At 44.5% G+C, this 27,755-nt stretch overlaps 2 protein-coding genes across 2 annotated transcripts; one reads left to right on the top strand and one right to left on the bottom strand.

Annotated features, from left to right (window-relative positions):
* Positions 1–732: 732 nt before the first annotated feature.
* On the top strand, positions 733–2,739 carry FZD8 (frizzled class receptor 8). The gene has a single exon (XM_065398716.1). It carries the CDS (start codon positions 733–735, stop codon positions 2,737–2,739), a length of 2,007 nt encoding a protein of 668 aa, XP_065254788.1.
* Positions 2,740–19,034: 16,295 nt separating this feature from the next.
* On the bottom strand, positions 19,035–23,135 carry GJD4 (gap junction protein delta 4). The gene is made up of 2 exons (XM_065397622.1): positions 23,072–23,135; positions 19,035–20,233 (listed from the first exon to the last, which is right to left on the bottom strand). The coding sequence occupies exons 1-2, from the start codon at positions 23,133–23,135 to the stop codon at positions 19,035–19,037; spliced, it is 1,263 nt and encodes a 420-aa protein (XP_065253694.1).
* Positions 23,136–27,755: the final 4,620 nt, after the last annotated feature.

Raw genomic sequence — 27,755 nt, 5'->3', positions numbered from 1 at the left:
TTGTGCAAAGGGCGCTGTGGCTGCCAAGACCCAGGTGGCTCCGCAGCGGCGCGGGGGGATTACAGCGCCTGCGGCCGGACCGTGCTGCTGCGGGCTCGGGGAAGCTCGCGCGGCTGCAGGGACACCGGGGACCCCCCCGGGTGATTCGGGCCGGCTGCTGGGGGCCGCGGAGGCTAAGTCCGTGGCTCCGGGAGCCCTCAGCCATCTTGGCTGGGCACCGCAGGGACTGAAGGCGAAAGTTGCGGCGCCCGGCCGGGAGCGCAGCGGCCGCTGGAGCAGCGGGGAGCGCGGGTGCAGCCCCCGAGCCGACAGGAGATGAGAGAGCGGCTGAGAAGCCTCCCCCGAACGGATTGAGCGCGCACACCCCTGCGGGCTCTACGCGCCTGTTCCTGGACCCGGAGCGCTGCAGGAGGCGCTGAAGGGAGCTGTTTGCGGGGCTTCCCCCCTGCCCCGGACAGGCGAGAAGAGGCGTCCCCGGGGCTGTGTCCTGCCCGGCCCGGAGAGCCCTGCGGAGGGTGGCGGTGCGTTGCCAGGCACCTGCAGCAGCAAGCCGGAGGTTCGCCCTGTGGGCAGAGGCGGGACGCGGGGTTGCCTGCAGGACAATACACCCCGGCGGCGGGGCGCCCCGGGAGAGGCCATTCCTCAGGGCGTTTGCGGTGCCCCCGGCGCCTTCCGCTACTAGGGGGCAGAGAGGACTCGGAGCTGCCGGGCGGCCGCCGCCTCTCGCCGAGCATGGAGCGGAGTTACCTGCTGGAAATCACCTCGCTGCTCGCTGCCTTCTCCCTGCTGCAGCGCTCGAGCGCCGCCGCCGCCTCCTCCGCTGCCGCCGCCGCCGCCTCCTCGGCCAAGGAGCTGTTGTGCCAGGAGATCACCGTGCCCCTGTGCAAAGGCATCGGCTACAACTACACCTACATGCCCAACCAGTTCAACCACGACACGCAGGACGAGGCGGGGCTGGAGGTGCACCAGTTCTGGCCGCTGGTGGAGATCCAGTGCTCGGCCGACCTGCGCTTCTTCCTCTGCAGCATGTACACTCCCATCTGCCTGGAGGACTATAAGAAGCCGCTGCCGCCCTGCCGCAGCGTTTGCGAGCGGGCCAAGGCCGGCTGCGCCCCGCTCATGCGCCAATACGGCTTCGCCTGGCCCGACAGGATGCGCTGCGACCGCCTGCCGGAGCAGGGCAACCCGGACACGCTGTGCATGGACTACAACCGCACCGACCTCACCACTGCCGCGCCGCCCCCGGCCAAGCCCCCGCACCGCGGCGGGAAGGCGGGTGGCGCTGCAAGGCCCCCCGCGGCAGCTGCGCCCCCGGCCGAGCTCCCCCGCAAGCCCCGGCCGCCTCCCCCTTGCGAGCCAGGCTGCCAGTGCCGGGCGCCCATGGTGTCGGTGTCCAGCGAGCGCCACCCGCTCTACAACCGGGTGAAGACGGGGCAGATCGCCAACTGCGCGCTGCCCTGCCACAACCCCTACTTCAGCCCGGACGAGCGCGCCTTCACCGCCTTCTGGATCGGTCTGTGGTCCGTGCTCTGCTTCCTCTCCACCTTCGCCACCGTCTCCACCTTCCTCATCGACATGGAGCGGTTCAAGTACCCGGAGCGGCCCATCATCTTCCTGGCCGCCTGCTACCTCTTCGTCTCGCTTGGCTACCTGGTGCGCCTGGTGGCCGGGCACGAGAAGGTGGCGTGCAGCGGCGGGGCAGGAGCCGGCGGAGCTGGGGCTGGAGCTGCTGGGGCCGGCGGGAGCGCCGCGGCGGGGGCCGCGGGCGGGCGGGGCGCGGCAGGGGGCGCGGCGGAGCTGCAGCCGGAGCTGGCGGTGGCCGAGCACGTGCGCTACGAGAGCACGGGCCCGGCGCTGTGCACCGTGGTCTTCCTGCTGGTGTACTTCTTTGGCATGGCCAGCTCCATCTGGTGGGTCATCCTCTCCCTCACCTGGTTCCTGGCCGCCGGCATGAAGTGGGGCAACGAAGCCATCGCCGGCTATGCGCAGTACTTCCATCTGGCCGCCTGGCTGCTGCCCAGCGTCAAGTCCATCGCCGTCCTGGCCCTCAGCTCCGTGGACGGTGACCCCGTGGCCGGCATCTGCTACGTGGGTAACCAGAGCCTGGAGAACCTGCGGGGCTTCGTGCTGGCGCCGCTGCTCATCTACCTGGCCATCGGCTCCATGTTCCTGCTGGCCGGCTTCGTCTCGCTCTTCCGCATCCGCAGCGTGATCAAGCAGCAGGGCGGCCCCACCAAGACGCACAAGCTGGAGAAGCTGATGATCCGCCTGGGGCTCTTCACCGTGCTCTACACGGTGCCGGCCGCCAGCGTGGTGGCCTGCCTCTTCTACGAGCAGCACAACCGGCCCCGCTGGGAGGCCACGCACAACTGCCCCTGCCTCCGCGACCAGCAGCCCGACCAGGCCCGCCGCCCCGACTACGCCGTCTTCATGCTCAAGTACTTCATGTGCCTGGTGGTGGGCATCACCTCCGGCGTCTGGGTCTGGTCCGGGAAGACCCTGGAGTCCTGGAGGGCCCTCTGCACCCGTTGCTGCTGGGCGAGCAAGGGAGCCGCAGCCGCCGGGCCCACGGGAGCAGGGGGCGGGGGGCAGGTAGCTGCCGCGGCGGCGGGGGGACTGGCAGGGGGAGGAGGCGGCGGCGGTTCCATGTACAGCGATGTCAGCACTGGCTTAACGTGGAGATCGGGCACCGCCAGTTCTGTGTCCTACCCCAAGCAGATGCCCTTGTCTCAAGTGTGAGAGCTGGAGAGGCCAGTGGGGGGGGCCGCCGGCCTGTATGAAATGCTTCCTCACTGTTTGGTGCCATTAATGAACCCCTAATGGTCCCCATTAGCTACGGCTTGTGCAGAACAATTCAGCCGGCAGAGGCCCCAAGCACCAGCCCCCCTCCTTCCCCGTCTCCATTCATATGCAGGGAGCATGTACTTCAAGGTGTCAGCTTATTATTGTGCTGGCAGAAAAGGGTGGAGGAGGCTCAGCAGTTTCTGCAGCGAGCAGGACAAGAAGTAGTTTCTGATTCTCTCTCTGGACTTGCAGTAGAGCTCCCTTCAACGGAGGAGGTTGATGGCCTGATGGGACTGCAGGTTTTGGGTATTCTTAACGACCAGGCAAATGCCTTAAACACACACATCATGTCTTAATTATACACCCAAAATAAATACGGGTTTTGCAGTAAACAATGTATTTATATAATTATTTGTTACTTTGTACAAATATGTAAGATATGTATATATCCAAAGCTATACAGTCTGTACATTTTTTTGTAAAAAGTTTAGAGGCTCCCCCTGTAAGAGCAAATATTTGAGTATTCTATTTTGTCAATAAAATGACTTTTGATAAATGATTTTTCCAAGCTTCCCCCTCCTCCTACCCTGATTATTCCAGATGTTGTTAGTAGTTAACTCTGTCACTGAAAGATGTCACTATAAGCTATATTAACAATGCAATCCTTAATGCAATTACTTATCTTTAAGTTAAAATGTGAGATTTTTAAGAAAAACAAAATTTTAGACTGACTTGTTGAATGTTCTAAAACCTGAGGTGCCTTACAAAGCATAGAGCAGCAAAGAATTATTGTAAGCCATCACACTGTATGTAAAACTAAAGTTGTACAAGGCAGTAATCTCCCACATGCCTTGTTATGTATCCTGTAAAATGGATGTTATTTTAGGAATGTGAACACTCACACTACCTTTCATAGCTATTGTCTGTTTTTTGTAAGCACCTGCCTTTAGAGGGGCTGCATACGGCTAAAGTGTAAAGGTTAATGTTTCAAATCCATAGATCATGTTTTACAGTAGAACAGTAAGTTGAGAATTGTTAGATCAGTCTTTCCTTAACAGATTAAACTAAGGCTAACATCTTAACCTTTCATACTTAACTTTTGTATATCAAATATGGTCCTTTTTCAAAAGAAAAGGTATTGTTCTTCTGTCAAGACTAAGCTAATTTATTTGAGCAGAAGGCTGTTGAATTAACAGAAGAATGCTTTGGCAATTGTTGAACTTTTTACCTGTCTGCTCAGCGGCTCAGAACATCATTCCTTTAAGAGGAGCTAAATGAATAGGGTTAATCTGTAGGGAACTTGGTCTCTTTTGAGTTTGGAAAAACTTTGATCTTTTCTCTTCTCCAAACATGATGTATAGTCTGAAGTTTCTTTCCCTGCTGCTGGGTTCCTCTTGTTGCAGAATTGGCCACCATGGAGCCTTAAAGTTCTTCAATTAAAGAGATGTGGGACTTTTTTTTAAAATAAAAAGAGGAAGACTTGTAACAGTTAGTGAACAGCAGAGGGAAAAGGGAGAACAGCCTTTTAAACAGCTTTTTCCCTCCATTGTTAGCCAGTCTGCAGGCAGCAAGGCATGGGTTGGAGCAGTATAGAAAAAAGGCATGAATGCCCTACAGGTGGTCTGCTCACATAATCTACCCAATTTAAAGCATTTTCCTTTGCAGGACAATTGCATTACAAAACTCCCTTCTCTTTTACTCCTAATTGAAGCAAAGAACAACTATTATAAACTAAAAGTTTTTCTTTTAAAAAAAATCCTTTCTTGCCTGGAAATTCATGACTAAATTCTGGTATGTTTTCAGAATTAGGATTCTGTAGACCAGGAGAAGTAAAAGCTGCAGTAGACACTTCTTTGCTCCAGAAAGATATTTTTATGCATTCTGCTTATTTTCTGAGAGATTAGCAATAATTTAAAAGCAATTGGTTAGGTTGTGTGTTAGCACAATGAAAAGATAGCCCCAGGTCCCTTATTAGCCTGTCAATCAAGATAAGAGATGGGCAGCTGCCCTACTAATGACATAGGCATCAATCATCATTGGTGGGAAAAACTTTGTCCCCGTGAGTTTTTGACTTGATTATGGTGTCCCCTTCAGGAGTTCCCATAACTAAACAGGAACTTCCAGTTTTATAGTGTTAATTGAATCATAAGGGTGTTGGGGGGAGCACAAAAAGGCTGGCCCTGTTAACTCTGTGTACAGACAATACTTAAAGTGAAGTGTATCTCCCTGTAAATATGAGCCACTTAAGACTTCTAGCTAGTGCTATTTGTGCAGCATTGTAGCAAAGCCTGTATTGGCATAATATTTTAGTTCAATACTACATAGCTGAACAAGACTGTTACAGACATGCCTTTTTCTTTAGGCGAGTCAGATTGTGGTTTTAAAAACATACTTCCTACACCATGTGCACCACATATAAAAGTAATGGGGTGTTCATAACCACATGGAGGTTTTTTTCCTAAGGGTTAGGTGAGGGAGTTTCCTCCTCCTAAGGAATGCTTAATAAAGTCACATATTTTAGCATCATCTATTGCCAGATAAAATTTGGGCTCCTCTACCTCCAGTCACCTCTAGAATGAAGGTTTGAAGAAACTTATTCTGAAGTATTATTACAAGAGTTTGTTGAGTTATATCCGCATGTGGTTCCTGTAGCAGGACATCAAGTACTGCCATAAAAGCACTTTCAGCAAAAAGCTGGAATGTGGTGGCTCTGTAGCTTGACCTGCCTAGGCACCAGTTGAGGGAACCTCCTTTGATTATGCACACAAAGTTTAAAAAGCCAGGAAGACTTTGTAGTAGCTTACCAGCTACTTAATTGTTTGAGAAATAGCCTACCAACTAGTACAACCCTGAGTCCTCATACTGCCTGTTCAGCACAGGTACCATCTATTTCACTTAGTTATAACCAGTAAGTAATTTGCAAAATTGTCAGTAATATTAGATATAGAGATTCACCTCATGGTCATAATAGCTGTGGGAAATAGGGTCAGAGCTGAACAATGGTGCAATGACAACAAAGTGTGTTTGAAGCTAGAAAATCAAAACTCATGTTTGGGCTGGAGAATTTATATGCAACAATGGCTTTAGAAGAACAGAAGGAAGGCACTAGAAATACAAGAAAAGAGAAATCATACTGTGTTGTTTCTCAACTAGACAATGACAAGTCATTCCACCACAATTCATCAGTGTTCAAAATCTGACTCAATTTCCAGATCCAAATAAGCAATAGGATACTGTGAACTATTACAGAACAGTTTTAACATGTGATGACATTCTACCATATACCTAAAGTTACAAGAGAGTTACTAAAAAAATAGTCACAGTAGAAACACATGTAATGCAAATTCCTTAAAAATGGATTAAAACCATTTATCAGTAATTTATACTACAGCGCCACCTACTGGCCAAATTATAATAGACACATTGGTCACACAAGGATACAATTAATATGTTAATCACAGGCTGGTCTCTCTCTCTCTCTCTATATATATATTTAAACTGAGAGCTGATGCAAAGCTGTATTGTTTACAGTCTTTCTACATAACTGATTATGTGACAACATTTGAAAAGTTTGGTATCTCAGGGACAACCCCCAGGGAGTTAATAGGAGGATCTTATAGCTTAGTATCCAAGCTGAGTTGGGTAAATAGGAAGAACTGTGCTTACTTTATTTCCCCTCCCTCTCTATGGGCCAACGTACCTTTTAAACTTTCCTTCTTTTCCTGGACCCTTTTCCTTATATGGTCCTTCAAAAGGAAAATATGTGGGTTGTTATCCATAACGCACTAATGCCAATGCAGTGCTGCAGTTTTCTAAGGAACTAGCCTAGCTTCCCGGGGGTTTTTTAATGAGGCAGAACTTCACAGGTGTGCTAGAGTATGCAAATGAATAACAACTCACGGTAGGGTTGGTTCCCTTAGAGCTATATGTTAGCCTCCTGGCCCCTGCTTGACTTTTTCCCTGACATGAGCAATGCCAGCAGCTGCCACAGGTGATTATAATGAGTTAGTGAAACTGGAATTTGGGTTGGCAGGAGGGTTTTCTGTATAACTATATTGAAAAAGTATAGATGTGGCTTTAAAAGCCAGGCATTCTGGGAAACGTACCTTGGCCCATGCCATAACTCCCCCCCCCCCTTATTTAAATAGTCACTACAAAAGCAAGAGATGCTTGAAAAGAGGTGTTGAGGATAGAGTGTGTCTGTGGGTGTTGTGGAATCTTCCTATGTAATACTTTAGAAAGCAAAGTATCATGGTGCTTTCTAACTCCAGAGTTCTTTGAATGTGCTTGACAAACTTTACCAACACCCTATGGAGAGAGGTAAGCAACATTGTGTTCATCTTTACATGGGGAAGGGAACTTAAGGCTGAGGGGCAAAGTCAAGTGTCCAAGCTCGGAGGAGATGTCCATGTCTGAGTTAGAGTAGGATTCTGAAGCTGGTAATCCGGGCCCCAGTGAAGTCTGTACCAAAACTCCTATTGATTTCAGTGGGGTCAGGCTACCACTGCCTTGCTTCCAAGGCTCATGCACAGCCTGTCTTAATTTGTAAAAGCTCCAGAGCAGAAACAGGATGAGTATCTCAAGCCTGTGATGCATTTTCTGTAGTGATTGGGTTGGGAAGAAAAGTAAGAGCTGATATCAGAAAGACCCTAGCAGAGGCATTCCTAAGTTAATAACTGCAGTGCAAGGAGCCTAGAGACTGATGTAGGCTATACGCTCTGCCCAATGTGAAGTAAATAAAAAGATAGAGATGTAGGACCGCAAGGAAAGCCAAAAAGTTGTGGAGTGAAGGCTGCTTCAGGCCAGGAGGAGGAAGTCCGGGCTTGTAGTAGAGGTTATTTGTTAAGGAAACAGACTCCTCCTGGGAATAGGGGGAGGAGGATAGAGGACAATTCTTACAAGATGGGTCTGTTTTCAATATGTTTAAATTACCAGACAGCTCTGTCTATCTAGGTTTTTATGAGCGTGCCCACCACTGTAGTGTATTGAACTCGTATAGCTGAGTGAAGTTGCCTTGAAGCAGGAACTGTGCAGTACATCACAGAAACTTTTTTTTCACACTATCATAGTGTCTGGTATTTAAAATATGGAGTTATAATTTAATGTGCTTTAGGCTTGGCAAACTGCCTTAGAGACTACTTACTATCTCCGATCCAACACTGATTTGACCCTTCTGAAGGCTGGGATATCATCATCTTCATTCCTATAGGAGTTTAATCTATGGTCTTGGAGCACTTTACATGCACTAATGAATTAATTCTTGCAAAAGTCTCCATGGGATGCAAGCACAGGGAAGAGATTACCCTACATTCACATTCATTCTGTTGCAGGTCTGGGAATAGAACCCATGTTTCCTGACTCTGTGTCCTGTGCTTTAAGTGGTCTTCTTTCCTCCTTTCTCACACGTGATTTAAGATCTTCTACCTTCAATAGCTCTAAATGCATCCACACTTTCTTAGCTATGAAACCAAATCTACCAGTGGATCTGACAGCCTCTGCTAGCAACCAAACTGCTATCTTTAAACTTTACAACCACTGGGGCATAGGTCAGAGATGCATACATAATTCATTCTGAGATCTGGAGTGACTTGAGGAAGGTAATTCAAAGAGAAACAAAACAGCATATTGAATAGGTTTCTCTGGGTTCAGGAGTGAGAGAGAAAGGGGGGAAATAGGGACACAGGATAGTACAGAACAAAGGGGAAAAGAAGAAATGAGAGAGGCTGGAAACTTTAGCCTAAACAGTCCAACTTCAAAGTGTGTTGAGGCTCTCCAGTTACCACAAGGTGACTGGTTATCATTAATATGTTTATTTAATCAGGCTCACATTAAGGTGCACTGCATGGGTAATGTTAATCTGAAATAAAAAATGATTGGGAGAGCAACTGATTCTTCCCTTTCCCAAACAGCTGGTAAATCCTTATGAACAACTCTCAAATGAAAAATCCTTACAAATAAACTAGTGTCTGATGAAAATCAGTGTCCAGAACAAGTTTCCTTTGGCCTGCAGTGTGTGTATATGTGAATGGCAGGAAGCTGGGCTCTGGCTTTTGTCTTACTGCTGTGTGTTAATAAGCAGCTAGGAGTGCCCTCAGCTGGCCTGAATAGTGAACTTCATCCTCTTTTTGCCTAACTGCGATGACTAGCAGTTGCAGATTTATGCTCCCATTCATCAAAGCCTGCACATACAATCATAGAAATGTAGGACTGGCAGGGACCTCAGTAGGTCATCTAGTCCAGTCCCCTGCACCGAGGCAGGACTAAGTATTATCTAGACCATTCCTAACAGGTGTTTGGCGGTTTTAAAGAACAGGTTAGACCAGTGGTTCTTAAACTTTTGTACTGGTGACCCCTTTCATAGCAAGCCTATGAGTGCAACCCCCCCTTATACATTAAAAACACATTTTAATATATTTAATACCATTATAAATGCTGGAGGCAAAGCGGGGATTGGGGTGGAGGCTGACAGCTCGCAACCCCCATGTAATAACCTCCCGACCCCCTGAGGGGTCCCAACCCCCAGTTTGAGAACCCCAGGGTTAGACAATGACAGAGATTCCACAACCTCCCTAGGTAATTTTGTTCCAGTGCTTAACTACCCTGACAGGAAGTTTTTCCTAACATCTAACCTAAATTTCCCTTGCTGCAATTTAAGCCCATTACTTCTTGTCCTGTCCTTAGTGGTTGATGAGAACAACTTATCACCCTCCTCTTTGTAACAATTTTTTATGTATTTGAAAACTGTTGTTATATCCCCTCTGTCTTTTCTTCTCCAGATGAAACAAACCCTACTTTTTCAATGTTTCCTCATAGCTCACATTTTCTAGACCTTTAATCATTTTTGTTGCTCTTCTCTGGACTTTATCTGGTCTGTGCATATCTTCCCCAAAGTGTGGTGCCTAGAACTGGACACAGTACTCCAGTTGAGGCCTTATCAGTAATGAGTAGAGTGGAAGAATTACTTTTTGCATCTTCTTTACAACACTCCTGCTAATACATTCCAGAATGATGTTCTTTTTGTTAGTTTTTTTTGTTTAGTTTTTTTGCGACCGTATTACACTGATTCATATTTAGTTTGATCCACTATAACCCCCAATTCCTTTCTGCAGTATTCTTACTGAAGCAGTCATTTCCCATTTTGTATTTGTGCAACTGATTATTCCTTTCTAAGGGTAGTACTTTGCATTTGTCCTTTGGATTTGGATTTCATTCTGTTTATTTCAGACCACTTCTCCAGTTTGTCAAGATCATTTTGAATTCTAATCCTGTCCTCCAAAGCACTTGCAACCCCTCCCAGGTTGGTATCATCTGCAAACATCATATGTGTAGTCTTTATGCCATTATCATCCTAGACTTGAGCAGGACTTAGGCAGATGCTTAAGCCTTTTGCTATATCAGGGCAATAGGAAACATTTCTCATAATTACACTGTACACCTGACACACTTTTGTCCTGTAACACTTGCATGGATAGTTGTAATGGAAAGGATTTCTACTTGCCAGTAGGTCATGGGTAAAAGTCCCCTCCAGAACTAACCACTTTTTAAGCCCCCGGCCCTACAAACACTTAAGTATCTGAGTGACTTGTAGACAGTGGGACTACTCGCATGAGAAAAGTAATGCTCAGGATCAGAGCTGTGAAGAGAAGCATTTATTCATGGGAGACTAACATATTCCTATATTTAGACAGACAAGCTCAGGCAGCTTGCTCCCTACTCAATGCTCCGAGGAGTGATAACCACAAGGTCCTTCACCTTCTCCAACTGACTTCACTACCTGTCCTATTTCCTGCCAATTTCTCCCAGATTCTCTTGGCATCTTCTGTTCCATCTCTTTCCTTTCCTCATTTCCCAGGCAGTTTTTCCCTGCTTCCCATCTCTCCCCCCCTGCTGCTGGGGCTACACTTCCTTCCTCTTCTATTTTCTCTTTATCCAAACTGCTGAACTCCAACAGTTTCAGAATCTCCTGGTTCCAGAGTTACACCCTTTCACCAGTTCAGTGGGCATCACCTGAGACATTTTGCTCACCATGAGTGAAATTCACATGGGTGCAGTGGGCCAGTACAAAGTCTGTGCACATCTAAATCCCCCCGAATGCTTGAGTGATGTGTAGGCTTTGTGCTGGCTCTCGGTCACTCTTTGAATAACAAAGGAGAATGTCAGAGTTACATATTTCTTTAGTAAAATATTTTTTCCAAGCAGAATTGAAATTTAGGGGCAAAAATGATAAAATTATTATTTCAGATCGATGTTATCACAAAGTAGAGAATTGGGCTATCTTACTTGAATACCTCTGAATTAAGTGATGGGGGGGGGGGGAAGCATTACATTAGTTGTTCTTCCTTACAGGAACATGCAACCCCAAAGGCAAGTGAGTTACCAGCTGAGTACCTTCCACCTTTCACCATTGCAAGTGTAATAGTCCATCAATGTCATGCCCTAGTTTTGAACTCCAGTAAAAACTACAGAAATAGCTGCATAACATTTTTACATACTTAGACCATAAAAGGCTTATTTGAAAAACTCACAAAGTGTATAAAATATATCTTTAAACATTGCAGGCTCCTTCAGTTCCTCTAGAGAGCAGCAAATAGGCTTAAATAAATTATTAACATGAACCTGTCAAATACTCATGAAACAGAAAAAACCTGGTATGGGAAGAGCTGCGTACACTCACTACCTTAATTATCAGAGGGGTAGCTGTGTTAGTCTGGATCTGTAAAAAGTAACAAAGAGTCCTGTGGCACCTTATAGACTAACACACATATTGGAGCATAAGCTTTCGTGGGTGACATCGATGCATCTGACGAAATGGGTATTCACCCACAAAAGCTTATGCTCCAATATATCTGTTAGTCTATAAGGTGCCACAGGACTCTTTGTTACTTTTTACTTTCATTATGTGCACTAGCTGGAGATAGACATGAAGCAGAGAATTCTGAGCAGGGGGACCTCTGGAGAAAAGCATTATAACCAAACTTTCTGGGAGTGCCTCTCTCTAATGGAAATATTTCACACATATAATTCCGTATTATGAAAAAGTCTATTACTTCCACACTGGAAAGTCAAATTTTGGATAAATACAATATCTAGGGCCTCAGCCTGGGATTTGCCAAGCAACCTAAGGGAAGTAGGTCTCCCAGTGAGTAGGAACTGGATGCCTAACTCTCTTAGGTGCCTTGGAAAAGACCATCTTAATTTCCCAAAAGCCATTGAGGGAGACTTAATTGAGCTGAAGTGTATGCTATTATAAATAGGAACTCTATTCTCTGTGTTGGTTCCAGAAAGAATTTGGCTATAGTCTTTCAAGATCCCACATGTTGTAGGAGGAAAGTTACTCCTTAGATGTCTTCCTATACACTGTTTTCTTCTTGACTTCTGATCAGAACATTGTGCTGGTAGGGAATCAAATGTAAACTCCTAAATCTGAACAAGGCTACTACCAGATTCAAAATATTGGTGAAGCATCAATGGCAGAGGAACCAACCAAATAAGAGGCAGGTGATTATTGCTTTTGTCCCTCTTAATGAAACCTGAGCCAATATTCTTGACCAGGCATCATGAAATATGGTTTCAGTTGTAAAGCATTTGTTCAGTTGCTTGGAAAGAGGGTTTCTCTATCTAAGTATTTATATGGCCCTTATCTCTGTAGTCACCAGACATTTGAAGATATGGATTCTGTCCATCTTGAAGTGGTAGAATACCCCCCCCCCCCACTTGTTCAAGAACATCAGGTTGACCACCAATCTGTGGCAGTCTTTTCTTGACTACTAGGAAGATCATATCTGGAGGAGCCAAGATAACCTGCAAATAGGGAGTGATCTTTTCAACTTCATATTCATTTTGAGGGTCAGTCATAATATTTAGGATGCAAGGCCTTTGTAAGGGTCCCTCATACTCCTGTCAGACCTACTGAAACAGGTAACTAACATGGGGTCAAACTCTAGGATTTTGGCTGGTAAGCTAAAGTATGGACAGTCCACCTTTGTGTTGTAGCAAAATGCTTTGGCCAGACAAACTCTGGATTCATTCCACAATGCATCCTTATCCACCTGGCTTCCTTCTCTGTCCTTAGGGATTTAATTTGACTACAGATAGAGTGTGGGGTGAGGCAGGTATAGAGCATTAAGATGGGAGAAGGATACTGGCGCCAGTAAGGGAATAGTCTATCCAAGACCTCAGAAACAGTGCTATGCTGACGTTTAGAGAGGTGGGGAGCAGTGGTGCCTAAAATTGCAGGGGCAGGAAGGCTACTCCTTGGAACATCCTCTTGAATGAGTCTGGCAGTGTTTACTTCCTGCTTCAGCATACAGTGTTCTGTAAAGAGGAGAGGTATTACCTCCTACAGTGCTGGGTTGGGGAAGACAGTAACAGGAGTCACTACAGGAGCTCCTTTTGCTTGGTCAGACCCGCCTGCCTTTCTCCACTATTATTATTGTTTTAATACCAACAAAAGTTCAGCACTATACAAGACAGAAAATAAACAGTCTCTTGCCTGATGTGCTTAGAATCTCAAGGACTGAAGACATATCCACATCTGGCTTTCCCATTGTGTCAAGTCCATTCCCCCCTCCAGTTATACATTCCCTTCCTGAGCATGTAGGAAGTGGGGGTTTTCAGGAGGCATGTGACATTCACCATCTTGACTGAGGCCAGGTTTTCAGTAGTGAGAGCTTCCTAGTGTGGTTCTGATAAGGTCTCCATCTCTGAGCTACAGGAAACTTGTCTGCTGTCCCCTGATATTTTCATGCTGTGCAGAGCAGCAAAGAAGAGAAAAATGAAGATCCTGATGCAGGGTTTTTTTTATCTGTGGAGTTTTTCAGGAGTAATTTACCAATGGACTTCAGCATCTGTGGGGAAAATCCTTACTGTGTGCTGTTTGGTAATACAGAGCCTTTAGTATATATATATATTATTATTATTCTGTTGTTCCTCTGGCAAAGGAAGAGAAGTCGCTTGATTGAGAACCTCCTTGGCTTACAGTATTTTTACATGTAACAATTCACAGTGTGACTGATTGTTAGTCATAATACTTTGTGAAGGTGGATTTACCCTTATCCAGATATCTATGCACTTCTAATTAGATAGCAATATATACCCTCTCAGTAGGAGGTCTTCCTTGGGAATAAGTTTGAATTTTGATTTGGGTCAAGGAGAAAAAAATACCTAAACAACATTCCTCAACCAGTGAGGATCTTGAACATAAAATGGGGAGGAAGGACAATATTACAATGATGAGACTATACAGTAGGGCAATGTGGGTGATTCCATTAAATTAGTATCTGTACTTTCAAAAAATTCACTATTTGTAGGTGAAGAGGGGGCTTGGAGAGTTCATTTGAGGTCTATGGGGCCACCACGGAGGAAACAGAGATAAGGGTGGGAGAAGGACATGAAGGGGTCATCATGGTGGTGGGAGGGGAAATTAAAATGGAATGTGTAGTATGGAGATGATCATACGGGTACAGGTATTATTAGTATAAAGATATAATCAATACACAGTTATCAGGCTCTTGTACTGCAAAACCCATTTTCCAGAATCTGTTTAATGGTACATGGTAGACAGAAGAAGAGTTTGTTATGATTTGGAACAGATGCTCCAGAACATTGTTAGCAGTTCAATTAAACATGAGATTATTACATTGTAAAACTACTTCTTTATTGCTTAGCAGGAGATCAGACTATCAAACATAGTGCAGAAGATAGAAATTAAAGAATAGCCTCCCATAATTCCCCTCCCCTTTTTATTTTTATTTTATACACTATATTTTGATGGTTAAATTATCCTAAAACAACATATGCACCAAATAACTAATCTATTCATAAAAATCATTTTAAATGTATAATTTAATATCCCCTTTCTCTGATCAGATAATCATTGCAATAATTATCACACATGGGGAGACAATTTTAATAGTTTGCTATATTACATTAAGGAACTCTATACATCTGTTAACTCAAATTTTAATAACTTCCTGCTCTGAAGCTGGAGAGACATGGAGGACAACTGCTACTATGGGTAATTACACATTCACCAGCCAATGATGTATGATCTCACTCATAAGAGAATAGGCAGTAGCAATTTTCTATTAAACTGGCGTGGGAAGGTAACCTCCAGCCAATGTTAGGATAAAAGGGGAGATGTTGAGCTTCCTGAGGAAAAAATAAATCAATTTGTCACCATACACTCTTAAGTCAACAGTAAGCTTCCTGTATTCTATAGCACGTGGGACTGACCGATGAGCAACAAATACAGCTACTGTTCTACACCATGAAGTAAAACTAGAATATCAATTTGTTGCTGGTGAGGTATTTCCCTTGTGACCTGGATCTCTTGCATTGTCTGAGTGCAAAATCCAAACTTCCCCAAAGCTTGAGGAGGACCATATCCTATATTCTAGTTTGGACCCATCTTTAGAAAGGTTTTGCTAAAGAAGCAAGGTTAAGAAGGGATTTGAAGGAGAGGCATAAAGCTTAGCATTTGGTCAGTGCTAGGTTCTTACGAACATAAAGGGACACTCTGAAATAAGTCACAAAGTCAAGAGTAGCAGTAAATCTAGCTATTTCACTGTTCTATTTCTAAACCAAGTTCCTACAATATTTGTCACAGCAGGGTCTGGTTTAATTTTCTGACCTCCAGATAGCCTAGGAAGGGTAGAAATGTTCTCAGTGGACTTGGATTCCTTCAGTATCTGACCTTAATATTCAGGGATCCTAAAAATAAATAAAAGATATTCTGTACCCTTTCTCCCACTAATATAGTTGAATACTTTTTTCTCCTTTTAAACTGCTTTACTTTGCTGTCTCTTGTTTCTGTCATAGTTTGTACTCTATCAGTCACCACTTCTAATCAGCTTCCAGCCATCCATGCACATGACTGCAGCTGTGAGCAGTATAAACACCTAAAACCATCAATGGTCTTGGAGTTTTTAATGAACAATTTATGATCTTTCCACATTTCCACCCTGTTCACTGAAACGGTTTGTTTTTAGAAAGGTTACAGCAGGCTCATCAAAACCATTCTGCCAGGGGGAGCCAGCAGCAACCAGGGACAGGTTCAATATCTAGGGGTTCCTTTTCAACAATACAGCACAGAACTAGCTTGAACCTCCACCCAGTAACCTGGGGAATTACACACCACCCCTGGGTGCCTCTGAGAGGCAATACTTCCCCACTTGCAAGCACAGAGTCTGAGCAAAGAAACTTTTAATGAAAGGAGGGAAGTCACCTGACATTAGTTAGGGTAAATGCCACAAGCAGGATTCATAAACATAAAACTGTGAGCAGGACACCCACCTTAGAGTGCATGGGGCAGTGCCTTCTGCCTCATGTTCTACAACCAAAAATTCCTTTAATGTACTCCTCTCTGCTCCCTCCCCATACCCCATTCACAGTGGTTGTCCTTGGTCAGTGAGGACTCAGGGTTCAGAGGTGCATCTGTGTGAGTTCACCTCCCAGCTAGGGAAGAAGGCACCTTGCTTACTCCACCGTCTGAGCACTTGCTTTAGCTGTCCGCCCTGCCAGCTGCGGTTCCTCGTTGCCTGGCTGCTCCACCAGCCGCCCATCAGTTACCTTCTGCTGCCATCTGCCTCTCTAATGTGACTTAGCTCTCAGCAGACTGAGCAGAAACACTGCCCCACTACAAGTGATTTCAGTTCTTATTGAGTACTTGAAATAACAAAAGGCTCCTAATGAAGCCTATTTAGCTCTATCTTTGAACAGTGGGGAAGAACAGGTTAAACCAGACCAGGGACCTTTAGGGAGAGTCCACACCTCCTAGGTAGGACACCTGTCCCCACCACTCTTACTTTCACAGGGGTCTGACATTTGAGCCCCTGGCTTAGCGAGTTCCTTTCAGCTGAGGGTGACCCCTCAATCAGGACAAGCTCACAAGGGCGGCTCCAGGCACCAGCGCGCCAAGCGTGTGCCTGGGGCGGCAAGCTGCAGGGGGCGGCCTGCCGGTCGCTGTGATGGCAGCAGTCAGGCTGCCTTCAGCAGCATGCCTGCGGGAGGTCCGCTGGTCTCGCGGCTTCGGCGGCAATTCAGCGGCAGGTATGCCGAAGGCGCGGGACTGGCGGACCTCCCGCAGGCATGCCGCCAAAGACTGTCTCGCTGCCGTGCTTGGGGTGGCAAAATACATAGAGCCGGCTCTGCAAGCTCAGCACAGTTCTGCTCCCCTTTACTCATACAATGAAGATAACACTGATAACATTTCACTACCCCTGCATTCAGTACTAAAGTGATTTCTAACCTAATACCAACCAAAGCTGATCACTTGGAGCTACACAGTTCCTGTCTGCTAGATACCTATGCAGATAGGTGTGTTCATGTAAATACAGTTTGCTCCTGAAGTCTCTCCCCATCCCAAACTAGGTGTCAGAGGAGAGCTAATTGAGATCCTGTTTACACTGCTAAGCAGGGGACTACAATCCAATCACCCCCTTGCAACTGCACATTCCTGGCCCATGGTGAGGGAGGAGGAAGAATTCTGACCAGGAAGTGAGTGGGCACTGCTGGGAAGCATCAGTGGCTTGGTGAGCTAGGAGTTTCAGAGAAGCTGAATGCAGAGATAACCCCCCAGGAACCCTACACAGAGCTGCATGTGGAATGTTATAGCCAGACATTACAGCTAGCTGCAGGTCTCCATGGGACTGGGAATAATGGGGGAGCAGTAGCAACTGGGCAGGGAGCCAGTGCAGAGGAGCCCCAATGAAAGAGACAGTACAAATTGATTCTGGCTTGGAAACCTGCAAGTTTGTATTTGCTTGAACAGAGACTGAACTGGAGAGAACACCCCAGACACTAGGCCTGGAGAGTTCTAACCGTGAACTGGATTTCCCCAGGGGCCCAAGAATCACCGTTGCTCACTTTGAACTGGAACTGTTGAAGCCTCTGTACCTAGAATATTTGCAACTTTTTCCTTTTCTTGCCAGCCCTAGTCAAATACCCTTTCACTTTAGCCAGTGTCTAAGTGGTTAGTGGGACCCACCAGGACTAGCGCCTACAAGGCCTCGCTACTGAAGCACCTTCAGTGCTTGCCTCTGAGCTGCAGTACACCTGGCATGCTATAGGTACCTTTAGAGCTGTGGTTTACTCCAGCACTGAGCAGCTATAACAATTAGAGTTTTTTTTTAACACAACTGCGTCAGAAGTAAGCTTGAGTCAGGCAGATCTTCCTAAGAGTGTATTGGCGGTTTTCAGAAGTTTATATTCACATTACTTACACACACACAGCCAGAAAGTTCCAGTGCTCTCAACATGCAGTGAACTCCACATCCACTGTGTGTTTACGGAATTGGCCTCACACTATGGGGATTTGCAGGAGGCTAAAAACTGGGCAGCAGCCTGACCTGCAATTAAGGGATAGCATTATTAGTGTAGGTCAAAGTTTAGTAACTACAAACCACTGAGCAGGAGGAGGAAAAGGACTATTAACTTTATTATCCCTTTCAGACACAGTCAGGCACTTTCTGATTTATGCTACAGACTCTAGTCATTTAAAAATAGATAGGTATAAAGACAAATAAGCAAGCTCTGGAGTTCTGCCACAGCATCTGCATTATTTATCCACCTGTCTATCCATGTATCAGTTTGAGAGATATACAAGATACATTCAACCCATGTTTGATCCCTGCATTCCTTCTCACAGCTGATAAAATACAATGACTTACAAAAGGTTTCTTTGTCCTAATATTTTGTGATATTACAGCGTAATCAACACAGATCCCATTAAAAAGACTTCAGGGACTAGAAAGCTAAATATTTAATGCTTTTCTATCTATGATCAGTTTAATAATTAATGTGGTTCCTATCCAGGAAATGATAAAACACATCACCATCACACATGAAAAGCTAAACAAGCTCAACTAATATAAAGAAAAATATTATGCTTGACTACAACAATAATGAAATGAATATATATCTGAAAAGAATAAGTTAGAAGCCACATCAGTATAAATCTGTGGCCGTGTTTAGAAAGATCCCTAATATTCAATATCAAACATTACAAACAGCAAAAGTTACCATCTTAATGAAATCTGCCACAATGTGTTATTAAAGATTTCCATACAATCCTGTCATAGTCACAAGAAGTTCTGCTTCCTGTTCTTCATTCAGCCAGGGGGCTGTTTGTAAAATGATATTTTTATAGGCACAAAAATGGAATTTAACCGATACCGAGGTTTCCATTTGAAACTAGATGGTGTGAAATGTGTCATTCCAGGACAGTAAACGCAATGCTCTGTCACGGCTCTTTACACCCATTCTGATTTTTTTGCTCTCAAGTAGCCAGCACTGCGACAACTTGATTGCCCAATAGAAGCTTTTAGCTCAACTGAAGAATAATGCCCTAAAAGCTTGCTCTGATCTACAAAAGAGTAAACCCCAAGATGGGACTTGACTTGGGGTCTCAAGGTCAGGGAAGCCTCTTTGGTGAAGGTTTGCTGTTGCCCATGTCTCAGCTGCCTGTATGGAATACGCTGCTGGTCACTTATACATAGGGGCACTTCATTACTGCCTTGCCTAGCAGCAAGGCTTTCTGCTATACAGGATTTATTGCTGTTACTGTTGAGGTTAGAGATGGCAGTTTGCTGGGACATGATCTTCTCTTCCTCCTGAAGTTCTTCTTCATCTTCAGAGTGAAGTGAGCAAGACGCTTCACTGGTATGACTGTCATGTGTCACTAGATGTTGATGGCCTCTGTCCTCTGGAGATGGTGGAGAATCCTCCAGCTTGTCAGCTGGAGGCAGAATTGAACTGTGCTCATCCTCTGCATGGAGACCTTCCATTGGTTTATTTTGTCCATTTCTTACTGCCATTCTTTGGATGGCAAAGGCTAGATCAACAAGGCTAAGCAGAAAAGAGAGGCCACTCACCCCCCAAATGAAAATCATCATGATGGATTTCTCAGTAGGCCTGGAGATGTAGCAATCGACCATGCTGGTACAAGGAGACTGGTAACAGGAAAAGCGTTTAGGAACAAAAAATCCGAAGAGATAATACTGTCCAGCTCCAAAGCTAGCCTCTGCCAGTGTTCTTAGAAAAAGATGAACAGTATACGCCCAAGAAAAATCAGGAATATTCAGAAGATCTGCCTTGCAGGATGGTCTAGTGACTGCAACATTTTTGCAGAGTTCCTTCAAAGCTGTATGGCCAGCTAATGCCTTGATTCCTTCATATCTACATGGCAAACAATGTGCTGTCACAATATGCATGGCTACTTTGTGCAGAACATAGACATTGAACACAGCATAAGGTAGCAGAACAGACACCGTCTGAATGAGCCAGAATCGAAAGTGAGAGACAGGAGAGAAAATGTCATAGCACACATTAGAGCATCCTGGTTGCAAAGTATTGCAAATGAATCGTTCTTGTTCGTCTTGGTAGAGGGGGTATCCCGCTAACACTATCACCGTCATTCTCAGCAAAATTACTAATGTTAGCCAGATCTTTCCTACAGAGGAAGAAGAAATGGTGATAGTCTCAGAGTACAGAAAATGAAATCTAGCAAGTAAGAGGCTCATAATGTAATCCTCCAGCGTGTACAATATTTATGAACAAAAATCAATTGGAATCTTTCCATTGACTTCAGTGGGCTTTGGATCAGGTCCTTAATTCTACAGTCCTTACTCCATTAAAACCCTTAGTAATATTGTGGCAGGATCAAGCATTAATTTTTCTGAGTACCTCTCTTTTTTTATTTATTTTTTCATCAGACTCTATGCTTCTCAGAACTGGATCTTGTCTTTGTTAGATCTTTGCCAAGTAACATGTACACACAGACATTGCTCTATAAAGAATTAAATAATAATTTTTAAAAAAACCTTCTCCATGGCTGTGGAGCTCAGTTGGTTTGGGGGAAAAAGGCAGTTAGAACATGCAAGCTTTTTTCAGTCTATCTTAGGAGTTTTTACTAATATATAAAATCTTTGGACAAACACTGACCACAGAAAAATTCAATCCCAATACTGGATATTTTGCAAAGGGAAAAAATTAGGACTCAAAACGTTCACTGGAGTGGTTACTGAAACTCAGTACTACCTCTATACTGATCAATATATGCAGGTAGAGTTTGAAGCCAGGACATCCTGAGTTTCAGTCCTGGCTCTGCCACTGACTACCTATGGTCTTTGGAATGTCATTTAATTTAATAATCTCTCTGCCTCAGTTTCACAACTTAAAGCAAAATAAGGGGGGTTGAGTGATTAATATATACTTATCTACATTAACACCGGATAAAGGTTAAGGACTCAATTCTGCTTCCAGATAAATGCAATAGTAAAAACCTTTGACAAAAGTAGAAGCAGGAATGGGTCTGAATTAATGGTTGTACAGAGCCCTAGAAATCTAAAGTACTGAGTGGTTCTCTCTGATATAAACACACATGGTTTTATGGGCAGAGAGTTGGTAAAATAGCCCCTGTAGGTATTTTTAAAAATAACTCTTTTTAAAAGCAAAATCCTAATAATTTTTCTGTAGAGTGTATGGCGTATACATACTTAGTCTTAGACAATCGCCTCTCCTACTTGCCAAAAAGCTAAGTACTTTTTATAACATTTGTGTGACTCTTAAACATTTAAATGTTTGTAAAACATTGGGGGTGTTAATATTTTATTGGCATGCATTTGAGATGAGCTACATACCTCTCTTGTGGCCAGCAAGAGAGACTATACCAATAGAATAACAATAACACTACTCTCAGAAATGGTGAAACTAGGCAAGAACATATAAACAACTTGGTAGCTATGTCCTCACTACGGGGGGGAGGGGGGGTCGATTTAAGATACGCTTCGCGTAGCTGAATTCGACGTATCCGAGCTGACTTACCCCGCTGTGAGGACAGCGGCAAATCGACCTCTGCGGCTCCCTCATCGACGGCGCTTACTCCCACCTCCGCTGGTGGAGTACAAGCGTCGATTCGGGGATCGATTGTCGCGTCCCGACGAGACGTGATAATTCGATCCCCGACAGATCGATTTCTACCCGCCAATTCAGGCGGGTAGTGTAGATGTAGCCTGAGACTGCAGAATAGGTGATCATATTGAAACCCTCCCACAACCAACTAAACAATATATTTCCTAACCAAAAACTATTTCTGATGGCATTCTTGGTGTTTTCAGTTGGCTATTCTGGTGGAGAAAAATGGGTACAATATGAAATCAAAAGTAGCCCTTAATAAATAATAGCCTGTACTTTTATTACACTTTTTATGCAAGGATCTCAATGTTTCAAAACCATTCATGAATTAAGCCTCTCAACACCCTGGGATGTGTTAGAGCCTCAGTTTTTAAATTAGAATGTATACATGAGAGAGTTCTGCTTAAAAACCACTGGGTCTCTGTTAGGTTAGTACTATAGAGACAAGGTGGTGAGGTAATAACCAGAAACTTCTATGCTCAAACTCTGTTCATTTTTTTTTTTTAACATCTTAATGCAATTTTTAAATCTGTTCTCTTATTAGACCAACTTCTCGGTGAGAGGGACAAGCTTTTTACAGACAACTCTGTGCATTGTTTTCCCTAAGGGCTCAGTTCTGCAGACTGTTACTACAGTGAGCCATTTCACTGAGAGTTAGCGGGATTACTTGCTGTAGTGAGCAATGCACTGTAATAAATATTTACAGGACTGAGCTATAAAGGCCAAAGTCCATAAAAGTCAGTTGTCTTCAGTAGTCTTTGGATCTGGCCCTAAGTCACTCACTCAAAATTACACAGTGAATCAGTGACAAACTTATTTAAAAATAATAATAAAAAGTCATTGTCTGAGAAAATTAAAGTTCATTTTTAATATGCGCTTGAATGCTGTAAACTTTTAAAACCCAACTATGAAAAGCAAGATTGCTTAATCACCAAATAGTTTATTGAAAAATGTTTTCTTTACTTCTCCCTGTATTATTTACTTCACTGTTGAAGCAGGCTATGTCATATAATGGAAAAATGTACTTTTTACACCTGCCTTGAGCTTTGAGTGTTTCATTACAGCTCTCAGTAGAGCTGGAAGGAAACTTGGTGGGTAAGAATGGCCAGATTTGAAAGCCTCCCCCAGCATTCATTTGTAACATTTAGAAAATATTCATAGCAGATGAAGTAGGAATCTATTTTTTTTTTTTAAATCAAACATCCACAGCTCTTATATCCCATAGCAAAACAACTAACTTTCTTGTGGGGGGGAGGAGAGCGGAGAGCGGTAAGACTGATACCTGGAAATGAAAGCTGATGAACAGGGAAGAAACTTGGATGATTTTGGGGTACAAAATTCTAAAAGAAAGAGCACACCTTTTAAAGATACTTACCTACAAACGTAACATTGTAGTTGAGAGTGATAATCAAAAACCCCAGTGAGTCCCAGCGCTCCATCTTTGAACTAGTTCACTACACTTTCAGCTTCTGAAAGCTTAAGGAGGATTCTGGCATTTTCAAAGCAAATTAGACCTAGACAGAGAAGGAAGAAAATAAATATTTGGGGGGAAAATACCCAACCACTAACAACATTACTGATGAAGAATTATTTTGATGAAAGAGCTAAATAGGCCTGCTGACTTTTGCAAATTGGGAACAAACCCTTCCTAGGAAATACAGTTGATTTCACAAAAGTTCTAGCTTCACAGATCTATTTGCTGCACTTACCTCTGTGGTCCCCCTGTCCTGACAACTGCAAGTAGACAAAAGGCAACAGAAGTAATCTCAACCATTGTGGGCTATTCTTACCCTCCCAGGGCATTCCAGCCTCCTGGCATTGCTGGGATATTTCAGTGGCAAAAAATCAGACACGAGTACAGGAAATAATAGAAGCCTCTCTGTTTTCCCCAAGGAGACTACAGATGAAAAATACAAGGAAAGGGGATACAAAGGGACCAACATCCCTGTCTTCGGAAAGCATTTTCAGTTTAGCAACTCTTTACTAGGAAGCTATCCCACTGCAATTTTCCCAAAGTAATTTTATTAATAAAACACACCCTCTCGGAGAGGACATCATGGTCTTGTCAATCACAGTTGCACCAAAAATTCCATAACTTGCCTTCAGCCTGACAGGAGAGCAATCTCTACCCTGCGGGGGATATGGAGGGTGAATGTGATGAAATCTTTAATAGCATCTTGGAAAATAAAAATCTTCTGTTTAAAGTCATTTTCATTTGGATGAGTTCTTCCTGTCTGTTTTGCTATTTTACTGTTTTGCATTGTAGTCATCACTGGGAAGAGCCTAGTAGAAATTGCCTTAATTGACAATCTAAGCAGATATTTGTGATGTTTACTACAAGAAGTAAGCCATGGCATGAAGCATGTTAAGGCTAAACTGTACTTTTACAATCTGTTCTGAGTAATGGGCATAGCACCCCAAGAGCAAACCAGGAGGGAATGATGACTCTAAGCCCTTGTCTGCACTTGCGATGGCATGTGGACTACACATAGCTACACACTGCAGTGAAAAGCAGGCTTTTCCACTTCGCAGTGTGTAGCTACACATAGCAATGAAAGTCTCCAGGAGCAGAGGGGCAGCCAAGAAAGAAGCCAACAGTGGGGAGGCAGTGAGATACTACGCTTCTAAAAATAGCAGTGTAGACGTGGGAGGCCCTGTTTGGGTAGATAGAGAGTTGTCAGGTATATACTCGAAGGTTCTGGAGTTTCTGCACTCTACTTGCCTGAGCAGTGCCTCACTATCTACACTGCTCTTTATACCTGTGCTAGATATGTATGCAGTGTATGTACTATACACACTGTCAGACGTGTAGACATAGCCTGAGTCACCCCTAGCTCCAGAAAGAAAATAATCTACTACTGTTATAGAGCCAAGGCTCCTTCCACTCCTCACCCTGCATGGTGTGGTGGGGGTGGGAATAGTGGCCCCAGAATCTGCTTTTCCCTTCCCCTCCACCCCATCTGTAACCACATCTGCTGTGGTTGCCAGGGTAATTCACATCTGGGCCTTAAATTACTGGGTGGGAGGGGAGATTAAAGTAGTGTGTGTACGACAGGCCTGAAGGCCTCTATTGAGCCATAGAACAGGTAGAAGTGTGAGCTTGTCAATGCGATCCTGTGAATGTATTTCTACTTGGACACCCTCACTGCTAAGGGAGTAGAGATAGGCCAAGGTTTGCATGGACATCAGGAGTGAACTATTTGTAGGTTTGGCAGAATTAGATTTTTTTAATATTACTTTGATAATATCAGCGATTACTTTTAATCGAACACTTGATTTTTATAGATTTAAAATTTCACAGGTGTGGGATATTGGGGGGGGGGGCTCAGACAATGTGGGAGATCAGACAATTATTTAGTAACCATAGACATTAAGATTCAAAAAGTTAAAGCTTTATAACCATTAAAAAAACAAATTGTCAACATGTCAAAATATACAAAGTAAATTTCCTTAAACCGGACGAAGAAATTGGCAAGCAGCATTTTCTTTCTTTGCCGATCTGTAAATATCAATTAGCAGCTATGGAGAGATTTTTTCATCGGCTTGTGTGAGTATAGTAAAATTGACATTTACCCATTTTACTGAAACTGTCAACAGAGTGTCAGTGCAAGTTGTGGCATGGCTGGGTTATGTGATGTGGACCCTGGTCCACTGGTAACTGGATAATTTCCCGTTCTCCCCACCCCATATTCCCACAATATGTAACAATTCCAAAAACATTTTCTCTAGGCACTCTCTGAATTCAATGAGACCTAATCAGGAATGCTCAAGGCCTCAGACAGGACAGCAAGAGAATTATTTGCGTTAGTCTGCCTAAGACCAGGGAAACGTAAAAAACAGTGTACAGTGATGGAACTTCAAAAAAATAAAACAATGATGATTTACCTTAGTAAAATTTTTTAATCTGAAGTGATAAATATACGTAGTATTATGTTTTTAGTACTCTTGTAATTAATAAACACTTTTTTCCAACCAAAGGGAGCTCTTTAGTATTGTATTTTACTGTTTTTATGGTGCTTGAGGTTGCATTTTTGTGGTCTTGGGCGGGGGGGGAAGGAAGAGTTTGGAGTGGGAAAGAGTGCAAATAACCATATTTTTAATTTTGGAAAAGTAGCTACTCATGTGAAACTTCCTTTATCAAAAATAGAATCAGGAATGTTAAGATGCTGACAGGAGACTAATGCACAGCAGCTGCATTGACACAGTAGGTCATAAATTGTTCATCATGTCAAATAATCACAACTTAAAATGTCCTTAGCTGCTTTTAATAGGATAGACCATAACAGTATGTGAAAACTAAGCATATTTGTTCCTTAAAACCCTATCTGCCACCATCTTGATGGTGGCAGATGAGGAAATCTGTGCACAATGGCTCCATGACAGGGAGATCTGCTGAGATGGGTAGGTGTATTTTCTTTTTAAAAATTAAATAATTATCCTGTAGGCTTATGAACTGTGATGTAATCTATGCCCTAGCGAAGAGGGGATAGGGCACAGTCAGGAGACCTGTGTTCTAATCTGCTCTATCACTACTATGCTGGGTGACTTTAGGCAAGTCACTTCAGTTCTCAGTGGATCTTTTTTCTCTGTCTTATTTAGATTGTAAGCTCTTTGAGGCAGGGGCTGTCTTTGGGCTTGTCTCCACTTACTGTGGATCGACACTGCAGTGATTGATCCATCAGGGGTTGATTTAGCAGGTCTAGTGAAGGCCCGCTAAATCGACCGCCGATCGCTCTCCCGTCAACTCTAGTATGCCACCGGAATGGGAGGCATAAGGTAAGGCAACGAGAGAGTTTCTCCCATCGACCCAGTGCAGTGTAGACACCACAATAAGTCGACCTAAGGTACGTCGTCTCCAGCTAGGTTATTCATGTAGGTGAAGTTGTGTAACTTAGGTCAACTTAGCCCTATAGTGTAGGCCTGCCCTTTAACTATGTTTTCATACAATGTCTAGCAAACTAGGGCCTTGATCTCAGTTGTAGCCTGGAGGTACCTCAGTAATACACTTAACCATAAATGCAAGACTCAGTGCCATGTGGTATTTCTATGTTGCCTATGGAATTATGTAAAATATCAGCTAATTCTTCACTGCCGTTCATATTCAAAATTTGTTTTTGTCTTTCAAATAACTGCTCAGAAACATTTCAATTTTCCCTTAATTCATGAAAAATGTGAAGCAGTGATGAGAATTTTTCCATGCAGCTGAAGTTGTCTTTTCCAGATGTATCATCCCTCATGTTTACTCTTGGCCTTGCACTCTTCCCTAGGTTCCTCTTTGTCAATAGATACCAAAGCTAAATAATCTAGAAATGGGGTTATACCAAAATCCCATATCTGATTATCCCCAAACTTTGGCAAAGTTGAGTGCTGAAATCGGTGATCCAAGTGTAAGGGGACTGTTGCCCCCTTACTAACATTCAGAGGGGGTGTTTTGGTTGGCTAGCTCCCAGCACTAAAAGGGGAAGGGTCGATGGCAAATCAGGAGCCTGAGACTGACAGTCCCCAGGAACAATGGGGAGAGGCCAATGCTCCAGGTCAGCCTGATTGACAGGGCGGGCAGGCTAATCAGCATGACAGGAGGCCAGGGTGGGTCCCGTCCTCCGTGTGAGTTGGAATTGCCTGGGTCAGACAGAGTGGGGCTGAGCTAAGGAGAGAACAGGGGCCCGAGCTAAGTTGCTGGAAGCAGAGCTGCAGCCCCAAAGCCAGAGCACAGCCCAGAGAGAGCAGACCTGACGTGGGAGGAGAGCTGCAGCAACCAGAGCCAGAGGGGCTAGACAAGCAGCCAGGAAGCAGGTCAGAGCTGGGAGCAGAGTCACAGAAGCAGCCTGCAGAGCCAACCTGTCCTGGGGGCAGAGCTGTAGCAACCAGAGCCAGAGAGGCCACAGAAGCAGTCCAGGGAGCTGAAGGCAGAGCAGCAGCAGCAGCCGTGCTGAGGCAGAGTGGAGCTGGGGCTGGAGCAGTCCGGAGCCGGGTGCGGTGAGCAGCTGGGGAGAGCGAGGGGGACCCTGGGCAGTGGGCCCAGCGCAGGGAGACACCTCAGCCAAGAGGCTCTGCAGGCC

The sequence above is a fragment of the Emys orbicularis genome, chromosome 2 (genome assembly GCF_028017835.1).
Source record: "Emys orbicularis isolate rEmyOrb1 chromosome 2, rEmyOrb1.hap1, whole genome shotgun sequence".
Classification (NCBI taxonomy): domain Eukaryota; kingdom Metazoa; phylum Chordata; order Testudines; family Emydidae; genus Emys; species Emys orbicularis.
The sequence above is the reverse complement of the archived record's forward strand: the minus strand, read 5'-3'. Positions and strand labels throughout refer to the sequence as shown.

Excerpts from the sequence above, each read along its gene's own strand:
- FZD8 (XM_065398716.1), top strand. The coding sequence starts at position 733 with ATGGAGCGGAGTTACCTGCTGGAAATCACCTCGCTGCTCGCTGCCTTC.
- GJD4 (XM_065397622.1), bottom strand. The coding sequence starts at position 23,135 with ATGGAGCGCTGGGACTCACTGGGGTTTTTGATTATCACTCTCAACTAC. Across the intron at positions 20,234-23,071 it reads CTACAATGTTACGTTTGTAG|GAAAGATCTGGCTAACATTA; the intron begins GTAAGTATCTTT and ends CTTCCTCTGTAG.